The following is a 17,658-nucleotide window of genomic DNA, read 5'->3' on the forward strand; positions in this document are numbered from 1 at the left end:
ATTGGACTGTGAAGAAGGCTGAGCACCGAAGAATTGATGCTTTTGAACTGCGGTGTTGGAGAAGACTCTTGGGAGTCCCTTGGACTACAAGGAGATCCAACCAGTCCATTCTGAAGGAGATCAGCCCTGGGATTTCTTTGGAAGGAATGATGCTAAAGCTGAAACTCCAGTACTTTGGCCACCTCATGCGAAGAGTTGACTCATTGGAAAAGACTCTGATGCTGGGAGGGATTGGGGGCTGGAGGAGAAGGGGACGACAGAGGATGAGATGGCTGGATGGTATCACTGACTCGATGGACGTGAGTCTCAGTGAACTCTGGGAGTTGGTGATGGACAGAGACCTGGCATGCTGCGCTTCATGCGGTCACAAACAGTCGAACACGACTGAGCAACTGAACTGAACTGAACTGAATGGTTGGTTTGTCTGTAGAAAGTTTAAGCACTTGGTCCTAATTTATTAATATTTTCTGACCATTATGAAATGAAAGAGTTATTTTCTTATAAGGAAATTATCAGATCATATAGGTAGTGAGCAGATCCTGGTCTCACTTTTTCCTATGTATATAGGAGGTTTTCTATTTTATTCCTATTTTCAATTTGATTTTGATTAGGGACACTTATACGGTTGCTGGAAAGACCACACACGTGAGATTGGACAAAGTAGGCAACAATCATGATGACATTTCAGCTTAGAACCTTCTTTATTAGAGCATTTTTAATGACAAGTAGATATAAACTTGGCAAGAGCACCTTTCAAAGTCACAGTTCCAATTACTTTTGTGAGGTCAAGAGAAGGTAGAGAACACAGTGGTGGTGGCTTACATCAAAGCCATGACAATCAAGCTGCTGACTTTATGTTCCATCAAACATCACTAGCACCTCCTCTGCTCCTGTCCTTGGAAGGATGAGAAGTTGGGACTCAAGACCTGACATTAATCTAGACCATAGGCAGCACTTGCTTCCAGAGCAGACAAAGCCCCTACCCATACCCATGACTTGGACAAAATGATAGCTGTATTCTCTGTGCCAAACCATCTCATCTCCGACCATCTTCTAGATCTTGAAGTATCTGATTCTCCCTGGGCAAAGGCGGACTGGACCTCCAGGAACGCTAGGCTGCCCCACTATGGGTGTTTTGCCCACGTGGAACGCTTCTCCCGAGGATGACTCCACTGAGGCCACCCCGGAGAAAGTGTGGCGCAAGTCGTAGTGTGCTCGGTGCAGCGGCAGGGGAACTGCTACCACGCTTGGCCCCACCACCACGGAGGCCACGGGCGGGCCAGCTGCAGAAGGCGTAGGCCCAGCTGCGTCCGGCACAGCGCTTGGGGCCTCAGCCTCGGCGCCGTCGGGCTGGGGCTGCGGAATCACAGGCTGGAGGAAAGAGGACCGTTTCTTTGGGTTAGCTGCCTTTCTCCTCCTTCCAGGGGAAATCCCCACCCAATTCTCTCACAGAAATAATTTTTATTTGTAAGGAATCTGGAAAAGAAGAACTACCTAGGTACAAAGGATAGTCATCAGGGTTCCAGGGGAGGGGTAACTGGCTTGTGCCATTCCCTTTCTCACAAGCTGTTTTGGGGTTGGTAGACTTATTCTCACGTTTCACGAGCAAAAGAACCCCACCTGATGGCTAACTTTCACCAGCAGCGTCACCCTCTTTTTCATCTACACCTGCAGTTACAGGGGTCTAGCAGGCACATCTACCCACCTAGTCTCTGCAACTCAGAAACCACTCCCACACACCCCCTCACTCCCTGGGTCGGCAACTAGAAACATGACCTTGCCAACTGCACCTGGGGGTGGTTCTGCCCCATACGTACCAGTTCCTGGAAGGGGAGGGAGTAAACCGTTCATTTGCTGATGGTTTCACATTCCTGGCACTATCTATGTTGTGGGGCTCAGAAGAACAGGCAGCTAATGCCCTAATTACTACTGCATGGCAGAAATCCAAAGGGGTCACTGGATTCTGAGAAGCAGGGCGAGTACATCTGTGGGGCCCTTACCTGCGTTTGGAACAACGTGCAAGTCACTCTGACGTCCTCCCCACCAAGAGCTTTCTGAATGACTGACCCCTTACAGAAGCCATATTGCTGCACAGAAAGACAGGAGGTATTTGAACAGGTTCAAAAAGTGGACTTCTCACCCAGTTTCACTTACACTCAATACATCCAGGGTAAAACGCTTTAATTCTTAATTCCTGTCTTTTTTTTTTTTTTTTAACTTTTTTCCTAAAGTTTATGCTTTCTGCTTATATTTTATATAGAATGTAGAAAATACAGAAATGTTTTGGGAGTGAGAGAGCTCACCCATAATCTCAGAAATTGTGGTGACTCAGAAGAACTTCTGTTAACATCTATGTATTTCTTTATTTTTAAATACTATTAGATATCATTTGAAAGTTGACATCATTGTGACTATACCATTTTGGAGACTGTGTTTTTCACATTCTAGAATGATAGCATTCTCTTATATCATTCATTATTCTTTGAAAACATAGTTTATCTGTCTATAATTTTCTATTTACTAACATGTCATATTTTATTCAACGATTCCCTCCTGTTGGACATTCAGGTGTTTGGGGTCATTTTGAATCTGTCATAAATCATCTTTATAGATATATTTTGTCAAACATGCTGATCTCTTTAGGCTAAATTCCTAGAAGTAGACATTACTGGCTTAAGGACTTAGGTTGCATACCTGAGGTATATCTAGAAAATCTACACTTTATACTGCCAGCAGCCTGACATGACTCATATTAGTTAGGAAATAGCCTCTCTAACTCCAGGGGCCTCCAGCAAATGAGAAGATCTGGTGATAGCTCTTAAGCAGGGGACATGACACCCCAAGGGATGACCTGGCATGACCCAGCCTCACAGGGCATGGGTATTTTGCATTATCTCTTTCCACAGCCCCAAGATATAAACTTGTTCCATGACCAGCTTTGCCTGGCCTGCTCACCTTTTCTGCCAGTAGGTTGCACTTGGTTGGATCTACGACTTCTTTAGCAATACAGTCAGTAGCAGCCACTGCAAACTCCACAGAGACAGAAACTGGAAGAGGCTGACGAAGATACATGAAAATCTTCATGAAGCAACATGACAGTATGAGAAAGGCAGGGAAGGGGAGCCCAGAGGGAAGTAGTGAGGACCATGGTACTACATAGTCCAGGGAGCACCATTCACGTAGACCGCACCGTGTGGCCAGGAAACGTGCCCCTGGTGTCTTACACAAGGCTCACATGAGGGCATTGGGTTTTAAGGGCTTGCACACAGAAGCTGGGGTTTGGGTGTTCCCTGAAGTAGGTGCAGGTATCCACTGCCCATCCTTCCAGAGCAGAGGCGAGTTTTCAGGTAGAAAGCAGGAACCCAGGGGGCTGACCTGACACTGATCTGGGTAGGAACCCTGCCTCCTGCCAGTTTCCGTATTGGGGTTGCACTTTCAGACCCAAGGTCCAGGTTATTCCAAGATGGGATGGGAAAGTAATTAATTTCTCTCCCACATATTTTAGATAGCAGGAGCAAATTAAAAAGATAACTGGACGTGCAGAAGATATTTATGCTTTTCTATCTCATTGTTCTTGGAGCATAAGGACACTTAAAATAATAAAATATTTCTTATTTGTTATAGTCTGGGGTGGCGGTTCTAGAATCACATATTCTGGTTAACAGAATTACTACCTACAGTGTATTTCCAAGTATGCCATGGCTGGCACCCAGAATACCAGTTTGTTTTTTTTTTTAACATTAGAATTATATTGTGTTCAAATGTGCTAACCTAACCACAGGACAATTAGTTGTTGTTTTTCAGTGGTTCCATGACATTTTAAGATTCTGCCATTATATACAAGTATGCCCATGTCTTTGTAAGTATCAATTACAAGAGCTGATACTTAAAAGAGCTGATGTTCAGCGGTGATAGGTGATGGTGGTGTGGAGACCCATGAATTTACGGTGTGTGCTTCTGGATAAAACGGGAACTCCCACCCTCGTGTTAACTAACCGAGGAATACAGCCTGAACACACACGCAGACTCTGACTATTTTATGTTGAAGTGGCTTAGGTCGGGGGTGCGGTGAGGGTTCTCTGGGTCCAGGACACTCAGGACCCTTTCTTTCCCTTTTCTCCCACCACCCTCCTTGACTTCCTGTGGCTGCCCCTGCTCCCTCCCTCACACTTGCTTCACCACGTTCACACCCCAAAGTGCCACCAACCTGCCCAACCTGTCAGCAGGGTCTCAGTCTTACCACAAATTGAGCCCGAGAAATTTCCACCAGCTGTAAGTAGGAGCCGTTGCTCTCGGCATTGAAGGTAGCCAGCGCGACCTCCACTGCGTGCACCACCCGGCTGTCGTTGAGTGGCGCCAGCAGGGGGCAGTCTGGGCACAACTTGCGCACGTCCTCGGCGGAATCTGCGCACAGAAGTAACCTGGTTCGGGCCTGGAATTCTCAGCGGCATTTGTCGCCGCTCTGCTTATTTGAGAGGGCTAAGACTGGCTCCAAACCGTTACAGGCTGATTCTCTGCATCTTACTTAAACCCTCGAGTGGCCCCTGGCGTGCTGGCATTTTTGCAGGAGCTCCTCTCACCAAGGGGCGATTTTCAACCTCGGAGCTGAACAATTCCTTAAAAAACAGTTTTAAAATCCCCAAACTCAGGAAATTTGGCTTCCCTTTTTCATCACCAATAAAGTGGCTAGATCTGCTTCTGTTGAAACCAATTCAGGTCCCTTCCTCACTCTCTCTACCGGGTAACCGTAATGAGAATAGTCAACTCTACCTGGACTGGAATCACATTTTGTAAACAGCACGGAAAACTGGCCATCTTGTTTCAGCACGTGGATATCGCAGTCTCCTTCCACCGCCTGGAGAAATAAACCCACAGTGAGGGCCCCAGAGGGCTGACCTTCACGTCTCAAGGTGGAAGATGGGAGGAGGGGGGAAGAGGGCGTGGTCTCTCAGGCGTGGATGTCAAAGGTGAGCCTCACAAAATCTCCTTCTCTTGGTGATATTGAAACAGGACACTGCTTTTACAGAGGTTGCGGGGGAGGCGTGGGGGGCGGGGTACAACAAAAAGGGGAATTGTAAAAATTCGGCCCTAGGGAGGGCGCCATTGACTGGCAGTTTTAGTTGGGGCACCACCCCACCCCACCCCCGCAGTTGCCCTGAGAGGGCCACTCACGTGCTGCGTCTGCTGCCTCACGCTGCAGTTCGCCAGGGGCGTGGGGTCCAGTACGTGGCAGGTGGTTTCCAGGGTATCTATTTCAATGTCATACACCTCTCCCGTGGGCCGCTGTGGAGACAGAGGATGAAGATGTGAGCCTAAGCCTGCTAAGCAGGTCCACGGGTGAGCCCCCACCGGGTGCCAACACACCCATTGTTGGAAGGGTAAGAAAGAAGTGGGCATGGGCTTGGACAGGTTGATGGAACCACAGTCATCACTCTCAAAGGTATTTGGAAGGCAAAAATGAGTGTCGGTACTTACCCTTCAAGCGGTATTTTGAAAAAGTCAGTTTGGGATTTTTCTCAGTCAAGCAGCAAAGTAAAGTGGTGTAGGATAATAATTTACTGTCTCTCCTTTATCTTCTCCATCCCTCCCTCTACTTCGTCCTTCCTTCCTTCTCAATATCTACTTTCCTTCCTTCCCCATTTTCTTTTCCTTCCTAAAGGAAAAGTTGTCATCTGTGGCTTTTTGTCTTGTAGATGCCTGGATGCAAAGTTGCTGTTCCCTACTGTCCCCTGCTGGTAGTAAGGAGGAAGCGTGATCCTTCCTTTGCTGGAGGACGCAGTGTGTCTGTCCTTCACTTGCACAGAGGAAAGGAGTAGTGGGTAAGGCAGTGACAGGGAAGCTTGGATGATTCCTCGGAGTTTTCCCTGCCAGTTCACCTGTTTCTGCATCCTTCCTTCAAAGACCAAAAAAAATCCAGAAGGTACGCATATGCCTATTTTTTCCTTTCAGCCCAACTCTGCTTGCCTCTCATTTCTGTTATGCCTGTTTCACTAGTACCTGAAACCTCAGAATCTCCTTTCCTGTTTTATATTGTGCAGATGTGCCCAAATTAACTCCCTGAAAACACTCAGAGCTAGTGAACAGGAGCCAGGCACTGGGTTCTCAAACCCTGCTGTAAGTGAAAATTGCAACATTGTTCTTTCTTTCCTTCAGATATGCAGGTTGTGTGTTATTTCCCCTGAACTGATCATTGCTTCCTCTGAACCACCACTGTACTTCACTATTGCAGAACTCCTAAACTCCATCCGGGACAATCCTGATTTCAATTATTTTGTCCCATTGTAAGATCAGAGGTCTTTGAGTCAGTCCAGATGTCCTGAGGTTTGCCTTATTTTCCTTCCTAGATTGTGAATCTTCTGTGGCACTAATTATGTCTTTCTCATCTTTGTGTTAGGTTGAATCATTAAAATGCCAATATCTGACTGCTTTTAATATACAAAGCTGGCTATTTCATATGATTCAACTTAGCATGTCCCATAGCACCTAACACTGGTTCTTGTCCTGGAAGACGTAATTAGCATTGGCTGAAAATATTATCCTTCATCAGCTATAAAATCTAATTTCAAAATAGGCAATAGATGGGTCTTTTCCCCACCTCTCCAAATCACTCAGCTGACCTCCGAGGCACATTTCCCAGTTTGATCATTGTCACCAGCTTCAGACTGCATTGCTTTCTCCTCCAGCATATGAGGAGGTGAATCCTTTCATGCCAAGATTTCTCACTGGGATGTGGGTACCTTTCTTGGGAAAGCAGCTTGTGTAGAGGAAGGAATACAGTACTGAAATAGAATCCTTGCCTGATGCTTATTATTTTATGACCTTGGGTAAAAAAAAAAAAAAATGCCCTAAATATGTCAGAGCCTTGGTTATCTCTTATGTAAGACAAGGACAGTACCCCCCTCCCCTCCCCACAGAACTGGGGACACAGCGGGGAAGGGATTACAGAGATGAACTGTATGAAAGGGCCTGGCACATAGTAGACACTTAAAAAATGTGCACTTCATTCACACTCAGTCTTTATGCAGAGAAACAGAAACAAAAAAAAAAAGAAGTGTTTTCCGGCTAGTGGTAGTTTGGCAGCCAGAATCCTTTCTCTGGTGCTAGTTTTTCTAGAAGGTCACACTTTCTACTTGTTACCTTCAAAATACCACTTGAAGCCTTATCCTCTCCTCACACTTCCTGCTCCCATCCAGCACCCTCCTGGAGACCCTGACCACAGTACAGAATGTCTCCTCTCTTCCTTCAGCCTGCCCTCTCCCTCCCTCCTTGGAGGAATCGGGGCATTTTCGGTATGCAGTTTCTTTTGTTCTGGGAGGCAGGCTCTCAGAGACACCCAGCTAAGCCTCCCACGCCAGCCTGTCCCACCTGGCAGGGCAGGTTCACTTACCCTCGGCCACACCTTCACACTGTCAATCTGGTTCAAGGTGTGCTTGTAGCCCCGAGGAAGGTGCTTGTTGATGTAGTCCACGGCAGCCAAGGCTGCTTGCTCTGTGTCTGGGTCATCACAGGCCGGTTCCTTATAACCTGCAACCGGGTCAAGCGGGATCGAGTGGCAGCCCCAGAGCTGAGCCAGGCAAAAGAGCAGAACGAAGGATTTCATGGTGGCTTCAGAGAGGCCCCGGTGTATCAGCAGGCAGGCAGCTGGAGGCGTCTGGACCAACCTAGGTGCTCTGCCTGGTGGAGTGTCGAAAGGCTTTATTTATATGTTGGAGCCTGCGGAAGGATTGCGTAAGGATATGGGATGATTTCTGTTCTGGTTCCAAAAAAAAAGCCCCCTGCAAACATCAGTCCTGGAAAAGCAAACAGGTTATGACATCGCTGGCCCCCAAGAAATCTGCCAAAGTCAATGCTGCTTGGGGGCCGGTGTGGGCAGGTTGCGGGGTGGGCTGGGGAGATGCTCCAGAGTTGGCCTGGAACATGGTAACAGCAACAAAGAGGGGAGGCAGCTGAGAGGACGAGGTGAGCACCAAGGTGAGGAGGGGCTGGCATAGTCGGCCCTGGAGCGCTGATTCTGGCAGCAGAGAGAGTGCCCTCCATTGGGAGCTGAGGGCAACATGGGGTCCATGTTGGGGAAAGTAGGGATGCTCAGCAATTTACTAAAATCTTCACATGTCAGGGACAATTGCCTTCTTCTAGAGGGAGAACAAGGCCCACAGATGTAGCAAAGGTACCAATGATTTGGAGTGAAGAGGGAGAGTTACGGGATCTTGGATAAGAGCTTGGATAAGATCCTTAGAGAAAAGAAGAAAGGAAGGGAGAGATTTCTGCCTGGAGTGCGGAATGGGGAGAGAGCCCTTCCTCCCTTTCTGTAGCAGGGCCTGGAGGGCTATGGCCCACAGGGCTTCCCCACTGCCACTTCCCCTTCTCTCCAGACTGGACTGCCAACACACTGCAAAGATGCACCCTGACCTGGGTTCCCTGGGTGGCTGGGTGTGATTGGCACCAGTGACCAAGTGTCCGCAGTGACCCCGTGCTCCCGTGGCCTGTGCTCTCAGCCAGTAGACGAGTGCAGCAGAGAGGAGCCCTGGTCCAACAGCCACTCACTTGGCAGAGCTCTGGCTTTGAATCCTGCACTGCAGGCTGAGACTCTGTGAGGCCATTAAGAACACAGATGCCTCCTTAGGGCCCTTTGGAGCATCAGCAGAACTAGAGTGAGTCTTGGTGGCCAGAGCACGCGGTCACAATATTGGCTCAGACACTGCCTCTCAGTTGTGGCCCATGATGATCTCATGTGTGACCTCCAAGGAGAGGTGGCCAGGATAGCAAGAGCCTTGGAAAATATCATCCGAGGTTTAGTTTGGTTTAGCCTGGAGCAAAGAAGCCCAAAACGTGGAAACCAACACGTTTTCCAAATATTTAGACGTTGTCATTGCGTGGGGGTGGACTTGCTCTGTTGTTTGCTATTGCTTCAGAGAACAAAACTTGGTTTAAAAGTGGGGGTGTGTGTTCTATAGAGAAGCTTAATAATATTGACTTCCTGTAAGGAGGGAGATAAGCAGGGGGGGGAGCCTGTGATGGGTAGAGAAGGTAGTAGGCAGTGTAAGCTTGGTTTTCACATTTGCTCCTAGCTGTTCACAAACAGACCCTTAATTCCAGAGGCTCAGAAGGTGTTATCAGGACCCCATCCTCTGGTCATCCATCAGGATAAGCCTCGGAACTGGGGGGACTTTCCATCAGCCTTGTGCCCCATTGCCTCCAGGGCCTTGACTCATGAGAAACTTTTTGCAGATGCTCTGCTTTTCTTTTAAAATACAAAATATGGTCATTACTAAAAATTTGAAAATCACAAAAAATATATGCAGTGAGTACATGTTTCATATGTCATGAGCTCAAGTGTCTACAATGTAATTTTATTTTCCATAACACAATTGGATTTCTGACTCTGAGCTTTCTTTCATGAAAATGGAATCTACTCACTTCCAGGCAACCCAGCTTTCCAGATACGTGGATTGAAACCCGGTCCAATTTAGGTTTGCCATTATACTTCTACTCCTAATGAGGTTAGAAGAAAGCCTGAAGTGCAGAGGGGGAGATTTATGCAAATACTGATTTTGTCAAGGTCAAGAGATATCTACTTTTGCCTTGGCATCTTCTGCCAGGTAGCCTGTCTCATGTGGTCCTCAGACAAATGCACTCTTGAGCTAATGGCCTGCTTTCCTCCATCTAATCCATAGAAAGACAGTCCTCCCACATCCTATGATCAGGGGTCATATTATCAAAGCTGTGGCACCCTTTCTAGCCCACAGGCCTTTTCTTAGCTGGGAGCTACCCCCCTCTTTTTATTTTTTTGGCCACACTTCACAACATGCGGAACTTCCCAGATCAGGGATAGAATCCACGCCCCATGCAATGGAACCACAGACGTCCCAGAGCTACCCGCCTCTTTAAGCTTGGGAGAATTTGTCTGCTTGCCCTCCCAGGCTGTGAGGGCTTCCTGAGGCTGTTTAGACAAGTTTAGTCTAAACTTGTCTGTTTAGACTTTGCTGTCATGGCCCACCGGCCCCCACCCCCAACTGCTCCAGGGCAGCCCTGCTACTCAGGGGGCTTCTCCTTACCATGTTATATCTCACTGTGCTACCTGTGTGTCCCCTCTCCTCCCTATCCCTGTAGTGAGGTTCCAGGCTCTTCTGGAGGTTCTTCTCCAGGACTCCCACACTGTTCTGGGGGTGGTTCTATTGCCATCCCAACCTGAGGGTCAGTTCAGTTGAGTTCAGTTCAGTCGCTCAGTTGTGTCCGACTCTTTGCGACCCCATGAATCGCAGCACGCCAGGCCTCCCTGTCCATCACCAACTCCCGGAGTTCACTCAAACTCATGTCCATCGAGTCGGTGATGCCATCCAGCCATCTCATCCTCTGTTGTCCCCTTCTCCTCCTGCCCCCAGAGGGAGAAAAAAAAAGTTTCTCTCTGATCATCCTGTCTGACCATTTCTGTCTTATACTTGGCACATTTCTTTTGATATCTTTGTTCTTGGATCTTTCATGGGTGACAATTTCTAAAGCCCCAGGTATTGTCCTGTTTTGCTGATGCTAGAAAAACAAAGCATGTAGTAAAGAGCGATTAATATCTCAGCTGTCATCCTAACACAGATAAACACCGAAACAAAACTCACCCATAGTCTCATCACCCAGAGATCAACAGTGTTAATGTTTTGGTGCATTTCATCTTATTTTAATATAATTCACTGTAATATAATCATACTTATGTACAGCTTAGTATTCTTTTTTCATTTAACATTATAACTTGAATATTTCTTCATGTTATTAAATACTTTAAATCTGCTTATAATGACTGCCTATGATTCTGTTGTATCATAAGCTATTTTACCTTTCTCTTATTGTTGTGTATTTAGTTTGTTTTCCATCGAGCACTCTCATATACAAAGTCGTAATGAACTTTTAATTCAGGAATCTTTGACTTTCTAGTTATTTTTATTCAGGATAGAGATTTATTAGTGAATCATTGATTTTAAAACATCTTAATTTCCATGGCCAAATTGCCTGTCAGAAATTTCTACATTAATTTCTACCCCTACCATTTAACTGGTATATTATGGCAGGTCAACTGTTGTCTCTTTTCCTCTGCCACTGCTTCCGTGCTGACTTTTGGGGGAACTTAGATATGGGAAAATCATCAGAACTCTTTTTTAATGTATTTTATGAATATCTTTGGGTTTAGCTCAACTATTCCATATGTCTAATGCTTATAAACTAAAATAGCTTTGATGTCAAGCTGAATAAAATGGTCTCAATTTTTTTCAGTTGGAAAACGGAAGATTACCATTTACTTACTGAAAATGAAGGAGACACTAGAGGATCTTTTGATATGTTTTCCAAGAAAACTGTGACAAAGGATGCCCAAGGAAGGCTCTAAGTATTTCACCATGCCTGATGACATCACTTTCAAACTTTGAAAGATTTTCACACACCAAATGCATATATCCTTGAGTGATCTTGGGTAAATTTCATCCACCTGGCTCTAGCATATCAAGAGGAGATAAGCATTTACTCCATTTTCTGGTCATTCGTCTCATTACTTTAATGACTTCTCTTTGCATTTTTCTTTGAGGCCCAGGTCTGCAATAAAACAGTGTCTAGTAGCGCATTGAGGCTATCAGGAACTTGTTAGAGCTGGTTGGGAAGAGCAGTCCCAAAGATCCAAGGAGCAGAAGAGGACCAACAACCACCAGGAGATGGCAGCAGGGTGCTAAGCCGTGCTTGGTGTGTGGAGCTCACACGGCTGATGGCGCAATTCCAAGATGGCAGCTAGGATTGGCACCAGCTGCTCTGCGTTTGTGAGTAGGGCTGTCCACTAGGGCGGCGATGCATTCAAATTTCTCCAAAGCAGAATTCAGCCTTGCGAGTTGTTAGCTGGGAGTCAGATAAGGATGGTGGCAAGTGCAGAATCAGAGTTGCTGGGGGTTGGTTCTGTTTGGGCCCTGCTAGCAGACAGGAACTCAGAGGGTAAAGATAGAGCTAGAAGGGGGTGAAGTATCAAGTCAGGCAGTGAAGGCTCAGGTGAAAGCTAGAAACCCAGCCTCTCGCGAAATAGGACATGAACAAGTGCACGTCAGCAAAAGCTAGAGGAACCATTGGTTTTCACAGGGAGGAAGTGGCGGTGGTTGGTGTTTAAAGTGTTGGACCAGATTCTTGGCTCTGCTCTTTCTGGTACTTAAAGGGCCTAGGCCCTAAGAAGCCCAGTAGTGATTTCTGATAAGCCGGGTGTTTCTTCATCCTTATGGGTATTTATTGAACACCTATCTGTGATGTCAGGTGCCTGTATGCAGAGTGATGAGAAAACAGTCTGCACTAAAGGAGCTTACCTTGACTCCCTTGGTCCAGCAACATCTGATCAGCCAAGAGCTGTAAGTTATATGAGATGATTGTGTTGTATGTTCTAGGGAGACAGGTTGGGATTTATATCTCCAGTGTAAAACCCTTGATCAATGGAATGCAAATTGCCCTTCTCCAAGGACCCACCAGGCTTCTTTTCTTTTTTTTAAATTTTTATGTATTTGTTTTTTTGCCACACCGCATGGCACATGGGATCTTAATTCCCCAACCAAGGATCTAACCTGTACCCCTTGGCACTGGAAGTATGGAGCCTCAACCTCAGGACCACCAGGGAAGTCCCCCAAGAGGTTTCTCGTGAAGGTAACGGAACCCTAGTTGCCCTGAAAGTTATTTAGAAGAGCCTTTTGCTTTCAGGGCCGATGCACCAAAGTTGGGAGACACTGGCTTGAGCACAATGTGGCAAAATAGATTAAACCCCAATGACCACAAGTGATTACTTCCTTCTTTAGGTGGAGAAAGGGCTCAGCAAGTCCCCCCCACCACACACACACACACACACACACACCAATCCTGCTCATAACCGTGATCGGGCTCAAAAATCTAATCCATGGAAAGAAATGCTTGCTTTGAGGGTCACACCTCCTTAAATTATGTGCCTTCGTCCTGTACTTTGCTGGATCCTAGTCCTGGCCCTGGGGAAGAGGCAGAATCTAAACCCAGGATAGAAAAAATGTTTGTATTTCATCAAGTCTTTCTATTCTTTCAAGTATAGTGTTTTCCTTTCTATTTAGCTATTGATATTCTGTGTGAAATCAGCCTCAAGAACTCAATGACACTTGTCCTCGGCTTTCATTATCGTATAGGAAGCTATGGGGAGCCTTCTATTCTCTTCTGTTTGGAAGAAGACTTAATATCATACACTGCTTAGTGTGGCCTTGATACCTGCTCCAACGTTCTGTCTCATGAAAGAGAATCATTTAGGGTTAAAGAAAGGATGGGGAGATTTGGACTTTCTGAAGCTGTAACAGCTTCTCCTCAGAAAAACAACATCATCATCAGAGCAAATGATATTGATTCCTTATTCTGTAAAAGGCTTTGTGCTTTTTTTTTTCATAACTGCCTGAGAGTTGTACTCTTCTCATCTTCCTTCCTTTATAGAGTAACAGAGGTTCGGAGATGTTCTGGAACCTGCCCATATCACACAGTAGTGGACCCTGGCTTTACTCCAATTGCTTTGTCTCTATTAACCTCAAACCAAAAGAATATAGGGCCCCCAAAAAACTGAGGAGGTTGGCCCCTAAACATTGCCTAAAAGTGAATAAATCATTATTCTTAGCAATAGGAAACATGGCTGTATGCCATATTTGAAGAAATGCAAAAGATATAGAAAATGTATTGTGTGGTTAACAATTAAAAGAAGGGGAAAAAATTAGTTTATCCACCTCATTTCAGTCAGTGGAAAATAGCTAAAAATCGATTTTGCAGAAGAGACTTTCACCTCTTGACTTCAGTTGTTTTTGAAACTATCTCTAACTCCAGTTTAGGAGGTAAATAAAAGGTAAATGATTACATTATTTCTGGTTAAACGTTTTCCAGAAGAAGGCTAGTCAAGGCAGAGAATTACATCCATCCTTCCTGCTGGGTTTGTCATCAACATTTGATATCCTCCAAATAAGTGAGTGAGTGGCTCTCTTCAGACCAGAAGGAAGATGAGAGTTGAAACCATTGTCTTCTAATGAGCACCTTGGGGAGCCATCTGCGGCCATTGGACATGGAGGTGTTCAGAGGAGCTGTGGCCTTGGGTCGTATGGTTATACTGAGGCCACTGAAATCAGCCAACTCATTGCTCCTTAGTAAATCTGGGCCCTTCTTTATCCAGCATGTAGATGACTAGGGTTGGAATGCGTCCTTTTGGACAGTGAATCAGTATTGGAAGTTTGATGGGATCCATTTATTGACTTGTATTGAGTTATTCTCTGGACACACATTAACTCCAAACTGTTTCCTGGACACTTACACTGTGCCCAGTGCTAAGGATGCACAGATGGAAGGTGACATTCCTGTCCTCGATGCTCACTGTTGAGTCTAGCTCCACAGCACTCTGCTAGTTCTTGTGCACAAGCTAGAGGAGTACAGGCTGTGGGTCCTGCCCTCAGCCTGCATTAAATCCACAGGAACACAAGCCTGAGTTGGAAGGTTCTCGGAGCACAGCGGGGTCTATGTCATTTTCAATTTTATGTGCTCAGCACCTGCCTCCTGCCCAACCCTGTAAGACTAAGCCCCATACATGACCACTGAGGGGCTCTTGGCCAGTCTCCTACTCAATTCAGAGCCTCCTTCCAATGTCTGGAGTCTTCCTGAGGACATCCAGATACAGACTTCTCTCCACCACTGTGGCAGCCCATCTGTTATTGAATCCCTCTAGTAACCAGGAAGTTACTCGTTTCCTTCACGCTGAGTCAACACCAGCCTAACTTGTCTGGAGTCTTCCTGAGGACATCCAGATACAGACTTCTCTCCACCACTGTGGCAGCCCATCTGTTATTGAATCCCTCTAGTAACCAGGAAGTTACTCGTTTCCTTCACGCTGAGTCAACACCAGCCTAACTTGCAGTCTCACCAATGGATGCAGATTCTCCCTTCAGGAACTACATAAACTAAGTCGATTTCTTGATGCAGTGTTGGGCTTCAGGCATTTACAGACATCCTAAGGCAGTGGGAGGATGAATGCTAGCAGGAAGGCAGGGCGAGTAAGATGGAGAGGGACAGGTGGGTCGGGGGGAAGGGCTTGGGAGCAGCTTAGCTTGATCAGGAGCCCTGCATTTAGAGTTAGGTGCCACCCTTTACTAGCTGTTTGATCTAACTAGAGATTTAATCATGGTAAGCCATAGTTTCTTCATCTATTAGGTAGTGGTAGTGGTTTAATCGCTGTGTCTGATTCTTGCAATCCCATGGACTATAGCCCACCAAGCTTCTCTGTCCATGGAATTTTCCAGGCAAGACTACTGAAGTGGGTAGCCATTCCCTTCTCCAGGGGATCTTCCTGACCCAAGGATTGAACTCACGTTCCCTACATTGCAGGCGGTCTCCTGCAGATTTCAGGCAGATTCTTTACTACTGAGCCAGCTGGGAAGCCCTCTTCATCCATTCACTAGGGTAGTAAAACCTGGCTAGTAAAAATGTTCTGAGAATTTAATGAGATAACATTTGCAAATACTCAGCCTAGGGCAGGGCACACTTTGAGCTATCAATAAATGGGAGCTCTGAATAACCCCAACAGCACTCTAGTATAGAAAGCAAAGAAAGGTATCACAGGGCAAGGGGAATACAATGTGACTAAGATATGGTCTTTGCCTTCAGTTAACAGTGACTAACAATGACAACATCCTATTCAGATGCAATGTAGGCCAATGACTAAGAATGAGGGATCCTCATCTTTATCACTTTTGACAAGTTCCTTAACCCATCTGAGTTGGTTTACTCATCTGTGAAAAGGCATACCGATAGCAGTGCATATGTCAGAGGATTGCAGAGAACATTACGTGAGATAGTACACTTAATATTCCTAGCATCGAGTAAGTATCTACACTGCCACATAGAGAGAAGAACTTGAACATGTGTAAGAATGTGACTGCATTTTTTGCACCAACAAGCTGGCAAAGAGAGAGTCATGTGTGTGTAACTTTTAGCAACAGGAAGGAGCAGAAGGAGAAAGGGGGATAGTGGGATTGTGGAAAGCTGTGTATAGGTTCTTCCCTGTTCCTTGTGCTAGTGGCATCAATAAGGCAGGACTCAGGGATAAGGGATGGTAGGCATAGATCAGTGGTTGGCAGGGCTGGGGAAGACGAGCCCTCAGCTAAGTGCCTGTGAGGTGGGGAGCCAGGCAGGCAGGTGCTGGAGTGCTCAGGTAGGTGGGCAACTCAGGAGATTCCCTGGGAGGGGATTCAAAGGAGCATTTAAACAACTGTGTCTGCCCAGTGGGCCTCTCAGTTTCCCCCGGAGGGTTCCAGTGTAGTCTCCTGGCTTCTGACTGTGTTCCAGACAGTGATCCAGGTACTTCTAGACAGTGCAAGCATTTAGCAGTGCTCTGCACTTGGTGTTACACTCCGCTGTCACCAAACTGAAATTCCTAATAACTTTTGAACAAGGAGCCCTGTGTTTTCATTTTGCATTGAGCCATGAAATCATATAGCCAGCTCTGTTAATTATAAAAGGAACCAAGCCTACAGGCATTCATGGGAGGAGGGAAGAATCATTTCCCACTGAGGGTGGGCAACAGAAGGGAAAGAAGACGTCACAGATGGGGGTGCATTTTGAATGTGACCCTGAAAATGGGCAGGGTTTGGATAGGGAGAAATCAGAGTATGGCTGTCTGGTTGCAAGAAATACACTGACAAAGTCAAGAGGTGGAGAAGGAAGGGCTGTGTTTAGGCAATGGTAAGAAACCCTGTGAATTCAGAGTCCCCACTCCTGAGCTGCTCACACGCGCTGTCCCGGGGCAACACTGTGCTCAGCTGGACTTTCTCAGGGCAGCCTTTTCCCCAAGACTTCTCTTAGACCTTTCCTCCAGATCCATTCTGCTAGATGCCTGTAAGCCAGGTTATTCATAGAAACCACAAAGCAAGGCAGCAGGCAGGAGAGATAGATATAACAAAGAATCAAGTAGAAAATTTTCATTGAAAAGTGTGGTTATTGAAATAAAAATGAAAAATACTTCAATAGGTCAAGTAATAGATCAAATGCAGACCAAGAAAAAATTCAGTCAGGAATCCCCATCATCTAACTTGCTCTCTCTTGGTTTTTGGAACTCAAGTTCTGTGTGGGGGTTTGCACAGCAGGCACGTGGTGTAAAGGTGGAATTCTGACAAGAGTCCACATCCTGTCCTCTGTCCACTACCCCACACTGCCATGGCCCTCATTTCACTCCATAGTGGTGGGTTTCCCCAAACGGACTCCTGGAGCGATCTAGAAAGCATTGCCAGCATTGGTACTTATAAATTTAGCTATAGTCATAGCCTGGCCATTCAGAGGAGAGACAACATGAAAGATATTTTCTTCTAAAACATCTCACAATTTCTATCCCCAACCTTACTACCTTAAAATTTATCTTTAGAGTTTTATTTCAAACTTCCCTAGCGGTCCAGTGATTAAGGCTCTGCACTTCCAATGCACAGGTATGGGTTCAATCCCTGGTCTGGGAACTAAGATCCCACATGACCTAAGATCTCACATGCCCCACGGCATGGCCAAGAAATTAAAATAAACAAATTATTTGAAAGAAATAAAGTTTAGTTCAGTGAACAAAGTGGATCATGAATGGCACTCGAACATACATTTGCTGATATTTCCATTTGATTTGCATAAACA

General features: G+C 46.0%; 1 protein-coding gene and 1 long non-coding RNA gene across 4 annotated transcripts; one reads left to right on the forward strand and one right to left on the reverse strand.

Moving 5' to 3' along the window:
- Positions 1 to 677: 677 nt before the first annotated feature.
- Positions 678 to 7,755, reverse strand: AHSG (alpha 2-HS glycoprotein). The gene is made up of 7 exons (XM_027538730.1): positions 7,388 to 7,755; positions 5,173 to 5,283; positions 4,771 to 4,855; positions 4,241 to 4,404; positions 2,956 to 3,057; positions 2,001 to 2,087; positions 678 to 1,371 (listed from the first exon to the last, which is right to left on the reverse strand). Exons 1-7 carry the CDS (start codon positions 7,598 to 7,600, stop codon positions 1,054 to 1,056), a joined length of 1,080 nt encoding a protein of 359 aa, XP_027394531.1. The 5' UTR covers positions 7,601 to 7,755; the 3' UTR covers positions 678 to 1,053.
- Positions 5,832 to 14,214, forward strand: LOC113891057. Of its 3 annotated transcripts, none has more exons than XR_003510658.1 (3): positions 5,832 to 5,920; positions 11,260 to 11,792; positions 12,271 to 14,214. It is a non-coding gene; the product is annotated as an uncharacterized LOC113891057 (long non-coding RNA). The 3 variants fall into 3 exon arrangements; XR_003510659.1 differs by having other exon boundaries at positions 11,260 to 11,455; positions 11,567 to 14,214; XR_003510657.1 differs by having other exon boundaries at positions 11,260 to 14,214.
- Positions 14,215 to 17,658: the final 3,444 nt, after the last annotated feature.

This window comes from Bos indicus x Bos taurus, chromosome 1 (assembly GCF_003369695.1).
Source record: "Bos indicus x Bos taurus breed Angus x Brahman F1 hybrid chromosome 1, Bos_hybrid_MaternalHap_v2.0, whole genome shotgun sequence".
Classification (NCBI taxonomy): Eukaryota; Metazoa; Chordata; class Mammalia; order Artiodactyla; family Bovidae; genus Bos; species Bos indicus x Bos taurus.